Source organism: Eimeria acervulina, genomic scaffold (genome assembly GCF_000499425.1).
Source record: "Eimeria acervulina Houghton genomic scaffold, Eah_scaff58, whole genome shotgun sequence".
In the NCBI taxonomy this organism is placed as follows: Eukaryota; Apicomplexa; class Conoidasida; order Eucoccidiorida; family Eimeriidae; genus Eimeria; species Eimeria acervulina.
In genome coordinates, this window is record NW_013547262.1 from 16,165 (window position 1) to 36,348 (window position 20,184).

Consider the following 20,184-nt stretch of genomic DNA (forward strand, 5'->3'; position numbering starts at 1 on the left):
CAACTCGTGTGGCTCTCTACCATGGAAAGAGGCAGCGTTGCTATAGGAGTCAGCCTGCCTTCGGTGAGAGGGGGCATTTGTTTTTTGGATGGCTTGTGTTTCTTCTGCTGCTGCAGCAGCTGAGCGCCTCCAATCGCTCAACTCGCCGTTAGTCTCTGCACGTTGCAGTGCGCTTTGGAGCTCCCAGGCCGCTTGTGGCTGCAAATAGCAAAGAAGAGAAATACAGCCTGCCTTGTTGTTTGAGTTCATCAAGCAAGCCTTACGTCTTGGGGGGCAGCGCGAGACGGATTTCGCATGTATGTAGGAGCGCCTACATGCCTGTCAGCCGGTCTTCCCGAATCAGACTGTCTTCGAATCTGCATGCAACAATGATTATAATTAATGAAAAGGGCATCATGTAGATGCTGCTTACTCCACCCCTTCTAGACCCTTTGGCGCAGCCGTAGCTCTCGCCGCAATTCGGCAAGAGGTCGGGGCTGCTGGTGCGTTTCTGGTATTAAAAAGCGGGAATTTAGGGGAAAATAGATTCAAATGAGAAGAGGAAATGCATGCGAACCTTTTCCCCCGATACGCCACCATGACGAACGCGGCAGAGATCACCACGCGTTTTGTTCAATTGCGGCTTTCTGTGATCTTCTCGTGCGGGCGGTTGAATCATGCAGTGCGGAGCCCAGTCGTTGTTTTGGAATTTCGAGGGATGCGGTTCCGATGTTGAGTGGGAAAAGAAATGATAAACGATGCAGAAAAAGGCGCCCAGAACTGTCACCAGTGCCAACCCGGTTTGAATGAAAAACATGAAAGCGATGCCTATTTCAGAAGCCATCGCGACGCTTTCTTCCGCTGCTCACATTTGCCTTTAAAAACCGTTTTGCGTGCAAAAGTAAAAGGGTACAACTTGCACTGAAATCAGCAGATGAGAGAAAGCCCGACGGAAGAAAACTCATGAAGAACATATTTTGGGTTCGCGTTCAGGTGTACACGCAGCAACAGATGTCCTGAAACCTGGCTTTTAACTGCACCTCAGACTTTCTCATCTTTACGCAGTGAATGCCTTTTATATATTATTACTATTCACTTAAGTAATCCAACAATTCAGACGACAGTTCTTCATGTTCTGTCTGGTGTCTAGTGCTGCTGTGGTAGCTGCTGCCTCAGCTATTGGCCTCTTTCTAAAACATCGCATTCCACCACCGTACCAATCAGTGCCTGCAAGCGCCACCAAATGCTTAGAGTTGCGTGGCTTTAGTCCTTTTCTTCCCGTTCGGTTTTGAGGCGAATCTGCAAAACCGTTGAAAAAGCAATTAATGCATCACTGCATGCAAGTTGAAATGCAGGCGGCTGAGGCAGTCCCCGCCCCCGGGGAGCGTCTGGCTCCCCTCTCCGCCCTCGCATCACGAAGGCAGCCAGTCACGGCAAGATAATAAAAATAGCAGCACCAAAGGCAATACATCAATCTGCAAACAACGAAAAGAAATACACGAAAGCTTCCCGAGACCCGCTTGGAGCCTCTAGGAGTTTGTTGCTGGTGTTGCTGTTGTTGTCGTTGTAGTTGTAGGGGTTGGCATTGCAGACTGCCGCCTCTTGACGCGCTTAGGTGCTGCATCACCTGGCACATCAACATGTGGCCCCTGCATTACTGCGCTCTTCCGCATGCGCTTCCCTGCGGAGATCTTGTCGAGGTCTTCTTCAGCCCCAGTTGTCACTACACCCGGGGTCCCAGCGCCTGACCTCGCATAATCCGCCATCATCCTCCCGTCTGCACTGTATCGAGTGGGGGCTCCCAAAGGAGAGGCGACGAAAGCAGAAGAGGAGCGGGCCCCGGGGCCCCCTGCTGGCAAGGCAGAAGCTACGGACTGAGCAGACAGTTGCCCCTGCTGTACAGGCGCTCCATCAATATCAACGCTCGCACGAGGCGCTTCGGACCCCTCCCCGAGCTCTGCTGCTCCTCTCGCCAGCTTGGCAGCTAAAAGCGCTGCTGCAGCAACATGAGCAGCAAGCGCAGCCCCCTGCGAGTTCGCCTGTCCTGCGGCAGCAGCAGCAGCTGCTGCTGCTGCGGACTTTGCAGCGATGCCAGCAGCAGCAGCAGCAACTGCTGTGTCCTCATCTGCTGGCCAGGTAACAGAATCCCCACAGGAGGACGGCGGCTTCTTCTGCTGCAGCAGCTGCTGCACGCTGGGGCCCGGTCGCAGCTCCGCAGCAGTACCAGCAGCAGCAGCACCAGCAGCAGCCGCTGCGTTAGTTCCCCGTGGGGCCTGTGCTGCTGCCTGCTGCTGCTCATCTGGCGCCTCAGCCCTCTTAACAAAAAAGGCTTCTAGCTTGTTGCAACTGGAACCGCCCGTTGCAGGAGCTGCAGCTGCTGCGGGTGCTGCAGCCTGTGCTGCAGGTGCTGCGGCAGGTGTTGCAGCTGCTGCATGCGACGGCGTTGGCTGGGTTGTTGTTGCTTCGTTTGGGGAGGTTGTTGCATGCGCTTGGTGTTGCATTTTTTTATCGTCTGTGTCAAGAATCGCGTTATTTGCTGCGAGTTGCGCCTTCAGCTGTTCCGCCAGTTCTTGCTGTTTGGCCTCCACTATCTTCTCTTCCGTTCTTATGCTCTGAAAAATAATCTCAAGATCTTCTGATAGATTGAAGGCGCGGGCTGCTTCCTCCGTTGCATACCATCGCTGCAAACACACAAAGAAAGCCAGAGAACGGATAGTGACGCAGGAGCGTTGGCTGCTGTACAGTTATTTTGTATAATTAGTATTCGTGTGTGTTGTGTATTTATTTTGATGAGATGCTGCATACGCCTTCCATTTCTACTAGCACTCTTTGCAGGCTGGTGGGGAGGTCTCTGAATGCTCTAAAAAAGCAGACAGTTGCATGCAGCTGCATGCGCATGTGCAGAAGGCAATGGTTCTTATCCTTCGCTGCGGTGTCTGCCTAATTTAAAAGCCGCAGCGTTCAAAGAAAGGATGCATACGCGCTGTCTGTCTTCTGCGCGTCGCTCGTACACCATGTATTGCTTCAGCTGTCTCTCCACCTCAGCTTTCGTCACATGGCGGTTGCTGCGAGAAGGGAGCACCCACATAAAGCACAAAAAGAATTAAACAAACAACAGAAACCAGAAAAAGAGACGAAAGGGAGAGAGGAGAGACAAACGAAACGGAAAACGGAAGTGAACACGAGAAAAAGAAAAGCGAAAAGGGGGGCATAAGAGAAAAGAGGAGAAAAGGAGAGAGACGGAAAGAAAAAAGGGAAAGAAGAGATAAAAGAATAGAAAAGAAAAGAAAAGCAGCAAAATAAGAGAATGGGAACAGCACGCAAGAGCCTACGCTCTTTGAAACTCCGAAATATTTCGGAGTTTTCCGACGGTCTTTCCATGGAAAAACTGCAAAAACAAAAACGAACAGAAAATCACTTCTGAATGGGATGGCGCCAATGCTCATTATAATAAACACCACAATATACATCCCAAAAATATACGCGCATGTTCGTAGTTCGTAGCACAAAACAATACCGGCCACGGAGGGAGAAACAAAAGTAATATGCATGCACGCATACACGCATGCATGCTTGCATCCTTTATTCTTCTGTGCGTGTTGGAAATGTCTTTTGTTTGACTTTCTCTGTAGGGCCCGGATGTGTTGTTGCATGCGTTGTTTTCTCAACAATGTAAAGAAGCCCTCAGGTGTACAGGGAGAAGAAATGCCCCTTTTTCTTTGTGTGTACCTTTAAAAGATTAATGCTGTCTTCGTCAGACCATCTACGTCTTGTGCTGATGGGTAAGACATCCAGCTTAGCAAACGGGTTCCCCCCTGTACGTAAAAAAAGCAGCAAATACAATATCATAATCAAGAACACCAACATCAGCAGCCGCAGAAGAACAGCAATACGCAAACAGCAAGAACAACAGCAACGACCCTAACAACAACGGCAGCAGCAGCAACAAAGCAACACCAATAAAAAACAACAAACGGTAAATCGAAGGCAACAAAACAGCAACAAAACAATGGCAAACAACAACAGCAAAACACTAACAAGAAAACAGCAACAATCAACAGCAGCAAATCGACGACAAAAAAACCGCGCGCATTAATACAATGAGCTGGGAATAAAGCGCTAAGCGTTTTGTTCTCCGGGCCTCTCTCACCCCAATCGTGCCCGATGCAGCCGTAAGCAGAAGCCCAGTTGCCGTCGCGTAGACTGGGAAAGGCCACGAGGTGTACGGATGCTGCAAACAGGTAGAGGGAATACGAAGAAGAGCAACAAAGTCCGCACAGAAGCAATCAACAACAAGAAAAGAACGAAAGCAAAGAGTTCGCCCTATGCATTCAAAGAAAACACAGCACTTGTCCTTCCGGTGATGCAGGGAAACATGAAGAGGAAAACAAGCAAAAGCAAACTTCATCTAATTAAATGCATGCGCGCATGGATGCATCCACTTGATCCCATTGCACGTGCGTGTACGTGATCTTTTCGTGCATGCATGCATGCATGTACTGGATATCTTCGTGCATGCATGCATGTAAAAGACATTGCGTGATTGCAAATTTTTGTTTACCCTCGTTTTCATTGGGTCTGGGTTCTCCATCGAAAGAGAATTTCCAGTTAAGAAACGAGGCGAATTTGATGGGGGGTGCAGCAGCCCAAGTTTGTTTGTCTTTGTTTTCCTCGTCTTCCTCCAGCCAGTCTCTGTCTTCTTCTGCTTCTATTTCTTCTTCTTCTTCTTCTTCTTTCGCGTCATCCAAATCGTCAGCATCAAAGCATTCAAACCATTCATCATCGCTGTCTCGTTCATAATCAACGCAACTCTCCTCTGCCCATTGTTCGCAGCAACTTGCGCACTAAACGCAAACAAACAAAACAATGCAAGAACAATGCAACAACAAAACATCCACTCACATGAGAAACGCCAGCAACACCCGCCAAGTGCAGCATAGAAGGCACAAAACCATGCAGCAAAAACAGCCGCAGCCGCAGCAGTATCAGCAGCACTAGCATCACCATCACCAGCAACAGCAGTACCACCACCCAACAGCAGCAGCATCAGGTTTATCCCCCTTTCCTCCCAGCGGCAGCAACAGCAACAACAGCAGCTGCAGCAGCAAAACCAGCAGCAGTATTATCGCTGTTACCTTAGGTTGTTTCGGCATGAGAAGTTTCCTAACAGGTCTTTTCCAGTCATCCAGAGCCATCCACACAGAGCGCAAAAAAGGAGCATCAGGGAGCGAGTCAGCGCAGTAATCAGTGAGAGTGAGGCCTCTCCGTACATCTGCTGCTGACTGGCGGTATCCGCTGCCCGTCCAGCCGCTGCTGCTGCTGCTGATACTGCTGCTGCCGCTGCTGCTGCTGCTGCTTTCTTCGGACTGCGGCGGAGGGATTTTGTGCACAAAACGACGGTGGTGAACTGAGAAGCAGCCAAACAAAAACCAGCAATGCCCCTCCTATACAGTACTATGCACCATATATATATATATATATATATATATAAAGGTATATAGTGTAGCATAGATAGTCATATAAAATGTAATAATATGGGGGGTAGATGATTTCCTCCTGGTCTAATGTGCTTATACTGTCCGCGAACGAAAACAAGGAGAGATCAAATAAATAAAGGAAGAAAGTAGCCGAACGGAACAAGAGAAGAAGACGAAAACAAAGAAATAAAGGTGAAACAACCAGGAAGAAGAGACCCACCACAAAAGGAGACAAATTCCCGCAGACAATCGCGAGAAGGCGCAGCATGCCGCTCTACGAACTGCTGCAGTAAACGCGAAGGCTCGCTATTCTGCTGCTGCTCCTGCTGCTGCTCTGCTGCAGCAAACGCACCACCGGCAGCCTCTAAACCCTTAGCCCAGAACCCTAACCCTAAACTCTAAACCCTAAACCCTACCCAAAAGAGCCAGCTACCACTGCACGCTTGTCCCCCATCCTAAACACCAAACTCTAAACCCTCAAACTTGCCTTCTATGAATTGCGGCAACTCTTTCGAGTCCACACGGCGGTGCCGCTGCAGTGCGCCTGAGGAACAGCAGCCAAAAACCGCCAAACCCTACACCCTAAACCCTAGGGCGTGGATCGCGCACGTTTACTCGGCTGTGTACGTTTCGGGATCAGGGTTAATTGGGGTGTACGTACAGCTGGCCAGCCGTTCAACAGCTCCAACAAAGCCTTCTTTGTCTTCTGGGGCTACGCGCCATGCAACAGCTTCTGCCTCTGCCGCTTTTCTGAGTTCCGCTTTCTGCCTAATGTCTGCTTGTTCTTCTTCATCAAGCACCACCACAAGAGGGCACTCACCTCCTGGAGCCCCCCCTCCTCCCGGGCTCTGGGGGGCCCCTCCTGTGGGCCCCCTGCTCCCCTGAGAGCTGCCGGGGGGCCCCCCGCCTGTGTGCAAGCCGCTGCCGCCTGCAGGGGCAGCAGGTCGCCGCAACCAAGAAGCCATAAGGCTCTGCTGCCTGTTTACACTAGGGTCTGTCTTTTTTGTTTTTTGCTTCTCTGCCTGCTGCTGCAGCCGCTGCTGCACACCAAAGCGTACACACACAACCAACAAACTCTACACCCTAACAAACCCGCGCAGACGAATGCTGCTGCTGCTGCTGCCGCCGCCGCTTCTGCTGCTGCTGCTGCTTTGTGGGGCCTAAACGGGGTCCCCCAGGACTCTGGAAAGCGCCGATGAGCCTTTAGAGGGGCCCCCTGATAAGCTCGCTGAAGGCTCGTGTGACTAGGGTTTAGGGTCTTAGTGATTAGGGTTTAGGACTTGAGAGAAGAAGATTTCGGGCTTGAGAGACTAGGGTTTCGGGTGTGCGTATGTACCAGTCGTTGTTCTTCTTTCTCTCTCTCTTTTTCTTGTCTCTCTCTCTCCCTTTTTTCTCTCTCCGCCTCTTTTTGTCTCCTCTGCTCCTCGCGCTGCTCCTCCCGCTGTCGCCGCCCCCTTTCTCTTTCCATTCGCACATATTCAATTTGTCTCTTCTTGTGTTCCTGCTGCTGCTTCCGCTCTGCTGCTGCTGCTTCGCGCTGCAGCTGCTGCTGCACCCGCTCCCTTGCTGCAGCTATCTCCCCCTCTACGCCCCCACACAGCGCCTCCCGCAGCTTCTCCAAAGCCCGCAGCCGCCGGTACAGGGTCTGCGCCGCAAACCCTAAACCCTAAACCCTGAACTCTAGAGCAGAGGGAAGGCTCCTCGTACTCACAGAGCAGGCCTCAAGCGAAGAGAAAAAAATCGCTCCCCCCTCGGCTCACTACAAGGCGGCACGCAATTCCAATAACTTAGGTTTAGGGTTTAGGCGCTGTGGTTACTTAGGGTTTAGGGTTCAGGGTGTGGTGTGCGTGTGTCTACTATGGTTTGGGGTTCCCTTCCTGGAGGATGCAGTCCGGTTGTCTATTGTGAGGGTTTAGGGTTTAGGGTTTGGCGGCACCTGTCTCGCTTCTCTTTCTCTGCGCGCCGCCTCCTTAAAAGCAGCAGGAAGTCCATCTAGCAGCACACACTCCCAAATCCATAACTTGTACGCAGCTGTATCTTCCAAGGGCCCCACGGGGGGCGCCCTCCCTCCCCCTGCAGCAGCGGGGGCCCCCTCCGCCTCGATGGGGCGCACGAGGCCGAAGCTGCACACACCCAAACCCTAAACCATAAACCAGAAACTCCAGACAGCTCCCCCATGGTCTAAACCGTAAACCCTCAACCCGTGGCCTTAATCCAACCCTAAACCCTAAACCCGAGATACCTCTCCCTTGGCCTAGACCCTAAGCCCCTACCCTACGCACCAGTCCGCAGCCCTCTGTCATAAATCCTAAGCCTTAAACTGTAAACCGTAAACCCTAAGCCCTAAACCCTTCCCGCACGCGTCTGCGCAACCCCTACGCCGTAAACCCTAAACCCTATCCCTGAGCCCCGTACCGCCTTCGTGTGAGTAGCACGGGGAGCTCAACTTTGAGGGTTTGGGCGTCTACAGCAAACGCCGGAGCGTCTCCTTCAGGGCCCTTGTCTGCCAGAGCAGCACTTGCTGCCTCTGCTAATTCAGATATAGGTAGGGATGAACCCTCGCAAAAAACCCGCAGCAGCCGCTGCAGCTGCAGCACCAGACCCGTGCCTGTATACGCCCGCATGCATCGACACCCTAAGCCTTAAACCCTAAACCCTAAACCCTAAACAATAGAACGTAATTGGAAGGAAGAGGGCGTTGGACAACGGCACAAGGACAGGTAACCCGCCTGGTTCGGTGTGCAAAGGGTTTAGGGTCTAGGGTTTAGGATGTTTGAATACCCTGGGGCTGCTCTCCCTCCCCTTCTGCCTCTTCTTCCCCCTCGGGAGCCACGAGCGCCTTCTTTATTTTAATGTATTCTTCTCTGTTGGAGAGGAGATCGGTGTGCTGTGCATACACCCAACGGCATAACATTCAAAGTGCTGCCTGCTCGCAGTCGGGGCCGCTCTAAGCGCCTCTCCTGAGGGGACCCTACCCTCCGTTAAGGCACAAACGAACACACCCAAAAAGCGATAAATTCGTGCGTGTCTGTACAGCCTCCTGATGCATGCATGTGCATGCAGTAGCATGCATAAATGCATGCATGCTCAGTATGGGCTGGGTGTGAATGCGTACTGCGATGCCTTTGTTTAATATTTGCATGATATCCCGATCTACAGCTTCGAGTTCATCTCGGTACTTTGCAGGAACGGGTGGGGGCGTGGCAGTTGCTGCTGTTGCTGCAGCATCTGCTGCTGCTGCTGTTGCGCTTCGCTTGCTGCGAAGTGCTGCGGAGCGCCGAGGACGAGATGCCGCCTTGTTTTCGATGCGCGGTGAAGGGGTTCGTTCTTCTTCTACCTCTCCGTCTTCCGACATGAGGGAAACAACTGACGAACTTGAACCCCTCCCCTTAACGCGGCAGCTCTCTGAGCCGTCTGTACAGCTCCAGCTGGGAGTGTCCGATGGTCCCCCCTCTGGGGTGGGTTCTCTGCCCTTTGTTGTTGAAAACGAATCAGGAGAAGATGGGGCCCCCGGGGCCCCCGGGGGCCCCGGAGGCCGCAGTGAGGCCCCCGAGGGCCCCCTCATGTTCGCGAGTGCGCCGTCATTCTCAGAAGAAGGGAAAGGGTTTAAAGAACTCTCATCGCATGCGCTCGTCTTCAGGGTTGAGTGTGGCTGGGGAGCCTCTTGGGGGGCCTCGGGGCTGGGCTCAATCATCAGAGCAAGTCAGATGAAACAGGAAAAGAAAGAGGGAAGGGAGGAGAGGAGAGGAGGTTAGAAGAAAGAGGGCTGATGCACAATGGCAGAAGAAAAGAGAAGAAAGAGATGCATCGGAGCAAAACAGAAGAAACACATGAAGAGAGGGGGGGAGGGGGGAGAAAGAGAAACCCCTAAGAGTTTGTAGCTACACACGCGGGAAGAAGAAGAAAGCGGCAACAAAGGGATATAAAAAACAGTGAAATTTAATCATTGGCTTATGAACTTCTCGCCATTAAAGTTTAGGAACAAAAAACAAAGAAAATACACCGAAAATGAGTGGGGGTAGTTATGGGGCTCCCCGATGTGGTAATGAGGAAACCCCTCCGCCACCGCTGCCTGAATCCTCCTTCTAAACGATGTAAATAGTACTAATATTAAACTTTTATGTATTATTATTTATTTTTTAAGGAATAAAATTGTGCGTGGTTTGCAGCAAGCAGCGGAACTTCCCCTTTTTATATTGGCGTTCTGCACGCGCAGACATGGCCACCCCCCTAATAATATGCAAGAGAGAATCAACATCTGCTTAGCTTTTCCCCTATTCATTGTATTTATTTCGGTTAATATAATTAAATTGAACATTTTACTTTTTATAGAACAAAGTACATTAAAGCTGCGGATGGTCTACTGGAAAACAACACGCTCCTGCACAATACAGGTGTTGCTGCTCTTGTATGAATACCTGTCTGAAGTCGTACTTGTATTTTTTTGTGCGGTTAAGCCATTAGGGCCAAAAATGTGATTATCAGCACTTGCCTACATCTTTGGGTCTTTAAACGCATGTATGCGCATTTGTTGTTGCCTTGCAGCGCCAGCTGCAGCAGCAAGAAGTGCTGCACCACCTCTACACATAATATCTTGTCCCCTCTGTCTCCTCTATCCATTTTCATCATAAACCCCAGACATACAAGCTGCCGCAATGCCCAGGAGGTTTAGGGTTTAGGGGAGGCTATAGTTGCTGATTTGGAGTTGTATTATACCAACGTACAACATCTATTGTCTATGGTTGCATGGGGGGTAACTGATTATTTCGACTCATTTGGAAGGCAGAAACTCCTCTTTTCTACGAAATAGAGGATTATTTGAATTATTTAAAATTTTCCCTAAACCCGCAGCGGTTAATCTGATTATCTTCTATGCTGCAATTGCGAATGGACACGAAGCAGAGACGGAGGCAGTATGTGTTGATGTCTGTCTGTTTCATTTTGTTCGTTCCTTTCTTTTGCTGTTAAATAAAATCAAAGACAGAGCAGTTCCATTCAAACTCGTCGGGAAAAGAAGAGCAGCAGCAGCAGCAGCAGCAGCAGACTGCCGCCTTGCCCTCTAACCACTGCACACCGTACGTATGAGGCCTCAGCAGCCTCGCGCGAATGCGCAGCAGTTTAATTGTTGTTTGTGTTCTTTTGCATTCTCTTCTAAACAATTTAATTAAAAAGACAATGTAGGCATCCGCGTGCGTGCAAGTTGCAGCTCCAGCTCCTCTTTTTCAATATCTTCTGAGGGGAAAGCCTGACGACAGCAAGCGAAGAGAACAGCAAAACGTTTAATTAGTGAACAGAATGCAAATCAAACTTTAACTGTTTATGCTTTTGTCTGATCCTTTTAAAGAGAAGAAGGCGAAGTCATGACGCACCTGCTGCACTAAAGTGTTCGCGACGGCGAAGAGAGCAAAACCCACGACAGAAACCCACAAGATCATTTCAAACCCAAACCTGCAAAACCAAGAAAAATATGGGAGAAGTGCCTTATTTATTTTATTACGCAGGAACAACATATACACTGGTAGTCAGAGAAAGAAACAAATCACTCGCCAAAAAAGAAAGAGGCAACTGCGTTATTGCTCCCCTCATTAGTATATATACATATATACATCCACTATAAATTACATCTATTATACATAATATAATAAGTGTAGATTATATTTACCGGAGCGGCAGTTCTTTGCCTCCCGCTGGGTGGCACCAGTCAATGAAGTCCATCACAACCCCCGAAACGAGAGGCGCACTAAACCAGCCGAACATGTTATAGCTGAAGCAGAAACGCAAAAGCAAAGGGAATAAGGCGTACTGAAAGGGAAAACAAGAGGCAAGCAAAGTAAAAGCGTTGTAGCTGAAAAGAAGACAAAAAAAAACCAGTGACCATGTTACAGAGAAAGAAAAAAGGTAAAAAAGGAAAAACATATTCTACGAGGGAAAAAACGAGCAAAACAAGCAGGTTTTCCAAGTAGAGAGCAAAAGGAAAAAAACAAACAAAACCAGAGTACTATTATTGCAAAGAAAACAGAAAACCCCTCCATGAACGCGCACCACCACCAACGCATCTGCCTATTCCATAAAACAATGAGGAAGTGCACACGTATACAGAAAGATATATATGCCAATAAGAGCACTTTCGTTACATACATATTCCTTATATCTTGTAGGTAAATAAATATGTATACATATTCATAGAAACTGATATATGGGTCTGAAGAGAATAACCCCTTACGCGAATTGGCTTAGGGCAGAGGAAATGCTACGTTGGTGCAGCGGAACGCTTGCAAGTTGAATACCGACAGCAACTGGCACCAGTGCGGCTCCAAAGAAAAGACAGCCCCAAAGAAGAAGAGCAAAGAGAATAAAAGACTCTACGTAGATACAAGTCACTGCTAATGTCGCTCCTATCCCTGCAAATACGACGGCAAACAAAAGCAACGCACAAAACCACAAACAAAACAGCAAACGTGAACACCTGGGGGGAAACCAGGGGAAGAGAATGCGCTGACATATTCAAATACTCACGAATGAACTGACAGACAAACAGGCAAAGCACCAACTTGCTACGAAATACAATAGTGTGCAAACAGAGCGGTTTCAACTTTAGATTTGTCCACAGGCGCAATTATATATTTGTGAGCAGCAATATGTCTTGTTTCTCCTTTGTTTGTTTATTTTGCTTGTAATTACCTGCAAATAGAGTTGTTACGCGTACAGCAACGCGCTGCTGGCCGCCACCTCGATAGCCCCCACAGAGGTCGCACACATAGCCCCCGAACCAGACGCTGCACACGGAAAATATGGAAACATAAACCATTTTAATCATATTAAATTATACTGCTTAGCACGTTACTGTTGGACTTTGCCGCCCGTTCAGTCTGGCGACGTGCTTATGTACACTACACGCAGCAGCAACTGCAAGACGCGTGCGCAGTAACTGCTGCTGCTGCAGCAACAAGCAGCAGCAGTAGCACCATCAGCAAGCAGCAGCATGAGGAACTGCTGTTGTACAGCGGCGGGAGAAGCTCACCCTGAGGTTGGAGCGGTGAGGAAGCAGAAAGTACTGAGTGCAACAACTGAAAGCTTCTGAAAGTGCAGAACTGAGACCAGAAACTCCGTCACCCAGAACTGAATGCCTAAACAGGAAAAGAAGAAAGGAGCAAAAACAGGAAATAGAAATTTCGTTCGTCTGCACAAGAAGAACCACAGGAAAGTGGCCGCTCCTGCGCATCCCGTAAACCTAAGTCCAGTGCATTCTATTGCTGCACCTGCATGATAGAGGCTGCATGATGAACAAATACAAAAAACTAGAGAAAAGAGATGCACTCAGTCCTTCGTCTGCTGCTCACCAGTCACTACGAAGTACAAAGCACTCATCCCCATCGTCACAACGACGTAAAGGGGATTGCGAAGCAAAGATTTCACTTCTGTCCAAGCAGAAAAGAAATTAGACATGCAAGAAGACCCAGCACCCTCCGCCTCCCCAATGGTACTGAGGCCCGTTCTGCACAGAAAACAGCAAAAACAGAACAGGCGATGTAAATAAACACAAGTACGTATTGTTGTGCCTAGAAATATATGTACTTATAGGCGCATATTCAAATATCCCTATAGTTAGGTATGCATACATAAATATATGCATATGCAGATGTGCCTACATATATAAGCATATACATATAATATGGGCACTTACAAGAAAACACATATAAGCATGCACTAGCATATATATACAAGAATATAACATCTATATTTATATATTTTAAGCGAGAATCACCTCTGCCGCTCAGGTCTAGCCTGGCTTCTGTCCGATAGATTGACGAGAGAGGCGGGAAGGGCTGCCAAAAGAAGCACCACTGGCGCTAGCGCCACCGACTAAAGCAAACAAATCAACAAACAACCGCAGAGAATGCATGTTCATGATTCTGTAGCAGAAGGATAGGGAATGTTCAGCAGGTTTACACACAACGAAATAAGGGTGCCTTATGGATATGAATCAACACACAACAAAGAAGTCGTGGTGTTCTCTCGGCAAAAGGCAAAATAAAACAGAGAAGCCGCTGTGCTCTCCCAGCATTACTCAGAGTAAAAGAACGCACTAATTGTATTTTGTCGATGAAAAGCAAACTAACAACAAAGGTGCGGCTGCATTTCAGTGATGTGAACCAAAGAAAGAAGAACAAAAATGTCGTTGTGGTGTGCTCAACGAGGGCTCTCTGCCCACCTGCACGAAGAAAGGCGTCCGCCACCCGCTTTCTCCACTTGGCGCCGTAAAACGGGAGAAAACGCCACCAATAAAATAGCCAGTCACTGTGCCTGAAGCATGCAAACACCAACACATCTTCGGATTCCTCGGATGCAACCCAAAAAAAATCCCTTAGGGTCAAGGCGGAATACATATATAATTTACACAAGCATATCAATATACATATGTGCTTCTGCATGTGGCTGTTATGTTCGTAGCATACACCTGAAACATGCAAACGCCGACGCGGATAAAGGGGGTTTCTTGGTTAAATAAGCTGAATAGCTTATTTAACCAAGAAACCCCCTTTATCCTAAGGTGGACTGCATATGCTATAAACATGTATTAATGTGCATAGATATAGATCCTTATTTTCCTTGCAGGGACAGATAATATGCATGCTTTTGCATGCAGGCAGGCGAGGTGCGAGCCTGCAGTGGGGTCTGAGGCGACTACACTGAAAACTTTAGACGCCTTGTACGCGTCCATATGCATATAAATAAAACTCTATACATATATATTTGTTTGTATATGCATATATATATGCATGTATATGCATGTATGCATATATATATAAATATATATATATATATATATATGTGCATACAAGTATATATATATATATATATATTATACGGGCGTCCTTGAGTTTATCTACATTCATGCATATACAGATGCATATACATATATATATATATATATATATTTGTGTGTGTGTGCATTTTACCTCCTATGCCTGCTAATTGTGTGTAGGACATCCATCTTGTGACTTCTCCCTCGGGGGCGTAATCGTCTACCCAGACGGGCAAATAAACAACAGGCACAGCCTGCAGCAAAACCCGGCATCAGGAAAAGAAACTTAACAGAACAAATACACAGAACGCCACTACCCACTGGTGCAGCCAAAACGTAGGGTTGAAAAGGGAGGGGAAGCCGCAGTTTCTCTCGATATTTTGGTTCTTTCAAGCAGATTATGTCATCTACGCATCTACCCAAGAAGCAACTATGAGTAGTGAGAGAAGGAAAAGAAAGAGTAAGAAGGAAAAGCAAAGAAGGGAGAAGAAAGGAGAAAAAGCACAAGAACGAGAAGAACGACGAGAAGACAGAGGGAGGCAGCAAGATGCACACGACGAAGAAGGAAGAAGCAGAGGAACGAGAGGGATAGGAGGAATACAAAAAAGAAAAAAACAGAAGGAAGAAAGAAGAAATAGGAGAGCTAGGGAAGAAGAAAAGGGGGAATAAGAGAGAAGAAAAAGAAAAAGGAGACGAAGGCAAGAAGCAGAAGACGGTACCTGGCACAGGCCGGTGATGAATCTCATGAAGTACATCAACAGCAAACTGTTCGAGCTTGAAAAGAAAAAAAGAGAGGATTCCAAGCACAACAAACTCCCCACCAAAAGCCACTTGGCTCCGTAACTCTGCAGCGCGATGCCTGTACACCCAAATACGCAAAACCCATCTGCAGCTGCAGCAACAAGCTACACTAGCGGGCTGCAGCAGCAAGCTGCTACAGGAGGAGACCTTTCTGCAGCGAACTACCAGCAGCAGCAGAAACTTAAAGAAGAGCCTTCTAGAGAGTGTTATTAAATGCACAAATGCAATGGAGTTCGACATTTCTGGGACAACGGCGAACTCAACTGCGCTTTATTCACTCATTTATCTATGCTGCTATATGCTTGCAAAGGATATGATATGATTACAATCAAACGTCCACAGACAGTACGTGATAACAAAGGAAAGAGATGCTGACAGGCTTGCCTTGTCGAGCGGAATATTCTTATTCATAGAACACAACATTGTACTGCAGATATATACTATCGTTAGGACCATTATAACACTTTTTTTAGTCTTCATACCTGCTTTTTGAATACCCTTTCATATATTTATTATGCCAAAGTAAATATATGCACATATATATATATATATATTTACTTATATTACTTGTTTATATACATGCATATATATATGATACATGCTTATGTACATATATGCATATACATAATTTAATTTATTGATATAATTGTTAATTAGTGGAGGCAGCAAGCTACAGAAGCGACGGGTGCTAGTGTACCTGCGAAGAGACTGCCAACGATGAGGCCGAAGTAGACGAGGGATCCGAAGAGACTCTGTTCGACAAATTTAATTTGGTTGTTGAAATTTTTTTGTATTTCACTGAGGATGGCAGGGATGACTCCGTGGTCGAAGTTGCAGAGAAAAGAAACCAAAATGACAGACACCAGCACCATCTTTAGTGTCGCTTTCCGCCGGTTCCGTCTGTACATCGCAGAAGCCCCCTCCTCCCGCTCATTTCCAAATGCAGCAGATACCCCTGCACCAGAAGAAGACGGGTGAGGGCCCCCGTGTACGCCGGCGCTGTAGCCGTGGCTGCCTCCGTCATTCGCTGTGGAGACAATCAACGCAACAGAACAAACACTCACGTGCATGCACAGCATGCATAGACCCGACTCTTCTTCAGGTATACAGGCAGCTGCAGCTCCGGTGTTCCGATATTAAACGAATGCAGTCGCTAAACCAACAGCTGGGGCAGGCAAGCGCTTACGGGATTGTTGGAGGACCTGTTGATAGCCCGAACCCATATGCGTCATGGGCGTGTATCTGTCTGTGCGTGAGTAGGGCTGTTGCTGCTGTTGTTGCAGCAGCTGCTGCTGCAGCAACTGCTGCTGCAACGCCGCATGGTTGCTTGCCGGATGCGCCATTTTTCAGGTGTATGGGGACCAGAGACGACAGCTCTTAGATCCTTTTGAGTTCCCGCTGCAGCGCAGTCGTTGCGAATCCCTTGAATAGCATGGGGCATGCGGCAGCGGCGGCGGAACCTCTTCAGTTTCTTACCTCTGGCCTCCGCAATTCTGTCGCTGCTGTGTGCAGCAACAGGGCAGAAGGCGGAGGAGAGGCCTCGCCCCCTTTCAAGGGCAGAGTAGTCCCGTGTTTGTTTGCCTTATTCTCTTGAGGCAATGCAGCGTTTCTTTGGTGTGCTGTGCTGCGGTGTACGGACACCCAAAGCCTGCCGCCTTGGGCGCCTGGGGCACGAGGTAGCGGGGAAGAAGATGGGGCCCTGTCTCTGCTGTTGTGTCTTCTAGTTGAAGATGGATTTGCTGCTGTTTCTGCTAAGGAGCTGCTAGCAGAATCTAAGGCACTTTGGGGGTTGCAGCTGCTGCCGACTGCAGCAGTGGAGCCCCCAGGGCGTTGTGCACGAAAGGACAGGAAACAAGGCTTCGCTAAGGCGCAACCCTGGTGTCTATAGTTTCTGTCTGAGCGGCAAATTGCAAAAAATGGTGTAAACCTCTCAATGTGCTCTTTTCACAGCTGCGTATACACGCGAACGTTGAACTGGCGTTGGTCAGTGAGCTGCTGCTGCAGCATGAGAGCTGCAGCAGCAGCAAACTGGGGCCAAAGCCGTAAACCCACGAGAAAGCAGTCAAGCCTTTCAAATTTCAAACAGAAGACGCAAAAAAGAAGGCACAAGAAAAACAAACTCCTGCAGGAGTCCACAAAGCCCCCGCACCGGTCGGCAGCGGCAGCGCCGCTCGTGGCCGGCCCAGTTATATGCTGTGTATGCACAGCGCGGCTTTCGCCTCGCAAAAAATGCAAACGTTTTATGTTTTGTTCAATTGTATTCGTGCGGTTGTCTTTGGGATTTAATTTGAAGAACAAATACTGCAACGACTCATACCTAAAGCCCTCTAGTGCAACATAGGCTCCTCGGCCGCGATCTGGCGCAGCCGAACGCAACCGACCCGGCCGAATGTACGTACACCCGAGAACTCTACCAACGAATCGCATAAACAATACACTGCAGATACCTGCAAAAGTCTGTTTATACCCTAAGTGGTGACCCACACGCACGAAGGTACTTCTACTTCCAAAAGGCGTTCAGCCGAGGTTAAGTATGGAACACAGTTTGTTAGAAGATATGAACAGGGGGGCACATGCTCCTTTGACCCAAAAAGATGTAATAGTGAAATAGCAAATAAGTGATATTTGTGTCTTTAGCGGGGCCCAGAATAAATACTAAGAAACTTAAGGGTGAACATGATTCAGCTGTACGGAGGTGTTGTTTCTGTGTGATGTTTGTGCCCGTACTTTCTCCAGGTTGGCTACCGCGGGCCAACTAAGTGCTTAATTACTGAATTCAGTCTTACATCATACATAAAAAGGGAGCTGATTTGCTTGCATACGGAGTTGAGCTGCAGCGCGTGCTGAAGCAAGGAGTCGTGCCACTCACGGCAGGCCAACTCCTTTTCACACCAATCCCAGCCCTTCGTACTGCTGTTTCCAAGACCCCTCGGTTGTGGAGGTGTTCAGTTGTTGTTTTTAAACTCTTATCGCAGGTACTTTGGGTATGTTTCCCCCCACGACGACCTTTGGCTAATGTTGAAGTGTGTCGTTGCACTTCATAGAACCGCAGAGCTGGGCAGGGCAGGTTCAAGCAGCGGCCCCCGAGCCAACAGATGGGTTCTCTTGTAAACAGCACTAATTAGCAGTAAAAGTCACTTTGCAAAATAACGGGGGAGAACCCACACATTACCCTTAACATATTTGCCGAATATTCAGCCATTTTCCTCTCCCCCATAGTGGAGATTGATCCAGCTATGCTCTCCATCGTAGGCGAGCAACGATTAGGCGTGTAAGCACATTGGAGTAGGCCCTGTATGCACAGCCAACTTGAACCTCTCGCCTGATGTAATCCAGCACACGCATTAGATGCTCTCTCCCTTCTTCCTAATTGTCCAAGACCCACTGAATAAACTCTCACCCGCAAATCCCCTTCACCGAAAAACGCATAGTCTGTTGCCCCTCCGTGCACTTCCCTGCGTTACAAGTACTACTACGACTAGGCGCTGCTGCTTGCCTCTTTAGTACGGAGCGCAACCTCTACTGCGACGCTTGCCGGAACGGCATATCATCAAGTGGCGCGTTTGGGAGCAAGCTGGAGTTTGTGAAGGAAAAAGATGGGAGGTGGCTTATGTGCGCGTGCCAGCAGCCTAGTCATGAAAGTATCCCATGCCCCAAATCGACAAGCTACATGCCTGTTTGCATGGCTCAGTGACCGTTCTATCATCTGAGTTTGTGGACGCTTTTTTCGCATATCTAAATGCACCCCAACAACAGGCACACAACTGCCTTTCATCCCTGCACTCGCACACTAGTGTGCACCTGCGTGCATTTGTGCCCGCGAATGCAACTGTCTGACTGAAGGCTCCGATTCCCCCTCTTGTACGCTCCAGTTTCGTCTTGCACATTCACCTTGCGCAAAGTGCACAATAATTCCATAGCGGGCCGTAGTGGGGCCAATGCAGCAATAGAGCAGGTGGCGAGGTCCTGTGGCGGCGTAGGATGCGCCTCTAAGTAGAACAATATCCTCACTTTTCCCGAATGTCAGCAGCAAAAGTAGAAGAGCCTTCCCAAGCCCGGATCTTGCCTATGCTCCCAATTCCCCAACGAATCTGGACGGACGTCTCAATGAATTCCCTATTGGATTTCCCATGTGTGGTGAAAGCTATTTACGCTCTGGATAGACTAAGCCAATGTGCCAACTTCATGCCCTGTTCGGCTTCACTCACTGGAGAAGGGGTGCCCAAATTACTTGCCAACTTGCCCGAAAGGTATGTATATTTCCGAAACATAATCATTGCTGACGGGGGAGACGGCGGTGGTTAGCGCATTTCTGGAGTTAATTCATGGGGCGGATCGTATACAGCGCCGTGAACAGGGGCCACACAATTTAGCAGCTCTTCAACAACGCAGTAGAGGTGGCGTCAACAGATGCCTCTCAGCTTTGCTTTCCTCTTTCCCATTCTTCTTTTCCCTTCCTTATTTTGTGGCTATAGACCCATCCCTGCTCGTCTCGTCCACCGCTTGCTGGGCAACCAGGCAAACGAACGCGCTTGCTTTGGGAGGAAGAGGGGGGAGGATGTGGCCCCCTCCTTTGCTATATCCTTGTTGACAACACGCGTGCTGACGCTAGACAGAACATGCTACATCCGTAATATCCAGCTGCAGAAGTAGCGCATTGTGAATACAGCTGCGGATGTAGCTACACGCTTCCGATGTAGATACTTCATGCATCCAAGGGGGCATGGCTGTGCCTGCACATTTTGTTGTCTTGCAGCATTAGTCGCGGCACGGTGCGTTGCAACTCATGGCTGGCGTACTTCCCTTAACCCCAGGCTCTTGGGCTGCTGCGCGCCAGACGCCTGGGGAGTAGGGGGAGGCCAGCTGCTTTTTGTTAAGCTTTATTTAAAGTCGTCTGACTCTACTGCTGCTCACAACAATCCTCTCATAAGATCTAGTCTGAGGTTGCAACGGCGCTGGGATAAGACCGACGCCCCCCTTTATAGTGCGTGAAAATACAGCGTGTCTTCCACTATTCTAGGAAGTGAGAAGTACGTCCAAATTTCTCTCATTTAGAAGAGACTTCGATTTGCTTCTATATTTCTAGTTATTATTAGTAGAAGAACCGGATGAACATAGATA

At 48.7% G+C, this 20,184-nt stretch overlaps 2 protein-coding genes across 2 annotated transcripts; both read right to left on the minus strand.

Moving 5' to 3' along the window:
• Positions 1-1,508: 1,508 nt before the first annotated feature.
• EAH_00011000 (hypothetical protein, conserved) lies at positions 1,509-9,150 on the minus strand (the record flags this gene model as incomplete). Its single annotated transcript, XM_013391711.1, has 15 exons — positions 1,509-2,660; positions 2,960-3,044; positions 3,312-3,367; positions 3,709-3,794; positions 4,130-4,210; positions 4,541-4,823; positions 5,115-5,386; positions 5,677-5,793; positions 5,920-6,000; positions 6,118-6,496; positions 6,793-7,101; positions 7,393-7,579; positions 7,872-8,064; positions 8,238-8,343; positions 8,572-9,150. 15 exons carry the CDS (start codon positions 9,148-9,150, stop codon positions 1,509-1,511), a joined length of 3,966 nt encoding a protein of 1,321 aa, XP_013247165.1.
• A 1,470-nt stretch (positions 9,151-10,620) lies between these two features.
• On the minus strand, positions 10,621-16,406 carry EAH_00011010 (hypothetical protein, conserved; the record flags this gene model as incomplete). The annotated part of the gene is made up of 13 exons (XM_013391712.1): positions 10,621-10,701; positions 10,826-10,904; positions 11,119-11,220; positions 11,680-11,857; positions 12,138-12,232; positions 12,478-12,583; positions 12,797-12,951; positions 13,222-13,319; positions 13,544-13,668; positions 14,417-14,516; positions 14,982-15,121; positions 15,761-16,090; positions 16,250-16,406. The coding sequence occupies 13 exons, from the start codon at positions 16,404-16,406 to the stop codon at positions 10,621-10,623; spliced, it is 1,746 nt and encodes a 581-aa protein (XP_013247166.1).
• Positions 16,407-20,184: the final 3,778 nt, after the last annotated feature.